The 3,680-nt window shown below is 39.9% G+C and overlaps 1 protein-coding gene across 1 annotated transcript; it reads right to left on the bottom strand.

Moving 5' to 3' along the window:
• Nucleotides 1–1,918: 1,918 nt before the first annotated feature.
• On the bottom strand, nt 1,919–2,872 carry LOC129562717 (olfactory receptor 4F3/4F16/4F29-like). The gene has a single exon (XM_055436128.2). The coding sequence runs from the start codon at nt 2,870–2,872 to the stop codon at nt 1,919–1,921; it is 954 nt and encodes a 317-aa protein (XP_055292103.1).
• Between the last annotated feature and the right edge of the window lie 808 nt (nt 2,873–3,680).

Below are 3,680 nucleotides of genomic sequence, written 5' to 3'. Positions count from 1 at the left end.
TAAGAGTTTGGTATATTAAAATTGTGTTAATCAAGGCAGGCATGATTTTTCTTTCACGACAAGTAATGCACAGTGTTTTCAATAAAAAGAAGGTATTGTTAATGTGTACTTATAAAAGAAGCACTGAATGGATATAGGAAGCTGTAGATGGTTTTTAGGAAGCAAATTCTATTTGCTTTGGATATATAGCATATAATTATATATGCATATATATAATTTCAAATAATGAGCTAAATTGAAGCAATAATATATATAGTTTTGACAACATTTGTACAGCAAAGGTTTGATGCATGCATGCTAAGTCGCTTCAGTCGTGTCTGACTCTGTGCGCCCCCTTAGACGGCAGCCCACCAGGCTCCTCCGTCCCTGGGATTTTTCAGGCAAGAACACAAGAGTGGGTTGCCGTTTCCTTCTCCAATGCATGAAAGTGAAAAGTGAACGTGAATTCGCTCAGTCGTGTCCGACTCTTAGCGACCCCATGGACTGCAGCCCACCAGGCTCCTCCACCCATGGGACCCTCCAGGCAAGAGTAACTGGAGTTGGTTGCCATTGTCTTCTCTGAAAGGTTTGATAAGCTTATTTAAATAAATTTAGAAGTGCTATACTATGAAATATATTAAAGCAAGACTAGATTTTGGATATCTGTTAGAATGACATAGCACATTGATCATGGTATATTTATTCTGCTTTTAACTAGAAGCAGTGAATGTAACGCTCTACTTCTGTTTAATTTTCTTAGTAAACAGAGATTCTGTAAACAACACACAAAATGTGTTTTAAACAATTCTTAGTAGGAAGAAAATGAAAAGAAAGTAAAATTTCATAAAAATAAATATTGCTACATTAAATCTTAGTTTGGTCCTTTATGGGGATGGGATATTGTATATACTACAATGTATACTATATTTCTTACTATGAATCACAGTCAAAAAGTATGAAAGTCACTTCTATAAAGGACCCTCCCCTTGCCATTTATTTTCCCTTCAATCACACTTAACTGCTGAACTCCCAAAGAATAATAAATCCTTTAGACATGAAATGTGTTGAGTTGGTGACTGACACTAACTGCAATAGAGCAATTAAAAAGGGGCATCAGTAAGGGAACAGAACAGCAAACGCAGGGCAGGGGGAAATAAGGAGAAATAACAGGATGGGAAGAAAGAGAAGGAAGAAAGGTCTGAGAAAAGAGAGGGAAAGGGGGGAAAGTTTCCCTAGCCCAGAGCCCATAAGTGGCTGAAGAAAAATGAAGAGGAAGATATAGGAAGAAAAAAGGAAGGGAATGTAATGGGTTCAAGTAGCATAACTTTAATCACAGAGAAAACACTTGGTGTTTTCCAGATCTTTTTGTTCCAAGAACAACTTCTGTGGCTTCTACCCAGAGTTGTGTGACCACTGGGTTCTTACATGCATGTTCTCAGACTGTGTGTTTGCACTCGAAGAGTCTGCCCTCTTTGCACAGCCCTGGCAGAGACCCAAAGAAGGGTAGATTGTGGGCAAGTTGCAGCATCTAATACAAAGACTCATTTCAGTCCTCATTTAGCAAGTCTCTTGCTAGGTTCTGATAGGAATTCCTGTCTCTGAAAAGGGTTCCTGTTAAAAGGAGAGAGACATGTTCTCCCTATTCTCAAGGCCATAAAGAAGTTTGCCTACTTTGTATTCCTAATAGTTACTTCATATGAATATCATTCCTTAGGAACTGAGGCTCAAGATTACTATAATCTTTGATTATTAATATTAATATGTAACACCTCTCTCTTCAGAAGTGAATGTCACTCCCTCTTAAGTGAAAGACAAAGTAGACTTGATATCAGTGTGAATAATTAAATTAAGGTAGAACAACCAAAAACTTCTGTCTGAGTTTGATCATCAGTAATGACCGTCAATAATCAACAAGGGATCTTTACAATACAGGCATCACTTAAGAAATCTTTCTATAACTCACTAACTGTCTGCATACTCTCCTCATTGCCACCTTCATTTCTTTATTCCTGAGTGTGTAAATGACTGGATTCAGGAAAGGAGTGAGAACTGCATCAAAAATGGCCAGAAACTTATCCAGGTCTATGGAGGGAGATGGCCATGTATAGACAAATATCAAAGGACCAAAGAACAAGACTACTACAGTGATGTGAGCTGAAAGTGTGGACAGAGCCTTGGATGAACCTGTTGAAGAGTGCTTCTGAACAGTGAGAATGATGATGATATAGGAGATGATCAGAATGAAGAAGGAGCCAATAGAGATGAATCCACTGTTGGCTGTGACCATGGACTCTAGTTGGTTTATGTCTATGCAGGCAAGTTTGATCAACCGAGGAAGGTCACAGTAAAAGCTGTCCAACATATTAGGTCCACAGAAGGGTAAGTTTACCACAAAAACCAGTTGAACTGTGGAATGGATAAGGCCGATCATCCAGGCAGCCACTAAAAAGGAGATGCATAGTCGTGGGCTCATGATGGTCAGATAGTGGAGAGGCTTACATATGGCAACGTACCTGTCAAAGGCCATGGCGATGAGCAGCACCACCTCCACACCACCAATGACGTGGATGAAAAAGATCTGAGTGATGCAGCCACTAAAGGAGATGACTTTACGTTTTCTGAAAAGATCATAAATCATCTTGGGAGAAGTGACAGAAGAAACCCCCATGTCAATGAAGGAGAGGTTGGCCAACAGAAAGTACATGGGAGAGTGTAAGTGAGGGTCACAAGTCACAGTGAGTATAATGAGGGAGTTTCCCATCATGCTTGCCATGAAAAATGTGGAGGAGAACACAAAGAGGAGAAGTTGTATTTCCCAGGAGTTGGTGAGTCCCAGGAACAGAAACTCTGATACCACAGACTGATTTGCTCCATCCATGGACTTTGTTAGCATTGTTATCTGAAGGAGGACAATAGGAAAAAATGCAAATTATGACAATTGTGTTGATGACTTTGAAGAAGAAAGGTCAAAGTTATTAAAGCCAATTTACATATTAGCATGAAAACTGATCTAAAATGCTCATGACCTCTAAACCATGTTTGCACAGTAAAACTGGTGGTTGTTATATGGAGCTGTTTTTTCCACCAACTGATCTCTGCATCTAATACCTTTTTCTTCCTCCATGGGTTGACACACTGTATTACTCATGAGACACAAGAAAATAAACTTGAGTAATCACTGGAAAAGACTCTGATGCTGGGAAAGGTTGGGGGCGGGAGGAGAAGGGGACGACGGAGAATGAGATGGCTGGATGGCATCACCGACTCTGTGGACATGAGTTTGAGTGTACTCCGGGAGTTGGTGATGGACAGGGAGGCCTGGCGTGCTGTGATTCATGGGGTCGCGGAGAGTCGGACACGACTGAGCGACTGAACTGAACTGAACTGAATATGCATTCAACGCCAAATCTTTTTGATTTTGGGTTCAAAACTACTATGATCTGCCCAGTCATATAGAACTAATAACTATTGTAACCTCTTTGAAGCCTTATAAACCTTCATCCGGTAGACAGACCTATCTCCTCCTTCCTAGTCCCTACCTCTGGGAACACATTCATCTTCAATATTACTTAAAGATTGACTGCATCTATGAAGTCTTACTGTATTATTACTAGAATTTATATTACTAGCATAACTACCAAATTTTCTCTGTATTTAATACCACTCTGCTTCCTTCTAGGGTAGATGCTATGATGTTATTC

The sequence above is a fragment of the Moschus berezovskii genome, chromosome 9 (genome assembly GCF_049115385.1).
Source record: "Moschus berezovskii isolate FMDL1 chromosome 9, NW_MosBer_1.0, whole genome shotgun sequence".
NCBI classification, from domain to species: Eukaryota; Metazoa; Chordata; class Mammalia; order Artiodactyla; family Moschidae; genus Moschus; species Moschus berezovskii.
The sequence above is the reverse complement of the archived record's forward strand: the minus strand, read 5'-3'. Positions and strand labels throughout refer to the sequence as shown.

Excerpts from the sequence above, each read along its gene's own strand:
- LOC129562717 (XM_055436128.2), bottom strand. The coding sequence starts at position 2,872 with ATGCTAACAAAGTCCATGGATGGAGCAAATCAGTCTGTGGTATCAGAG.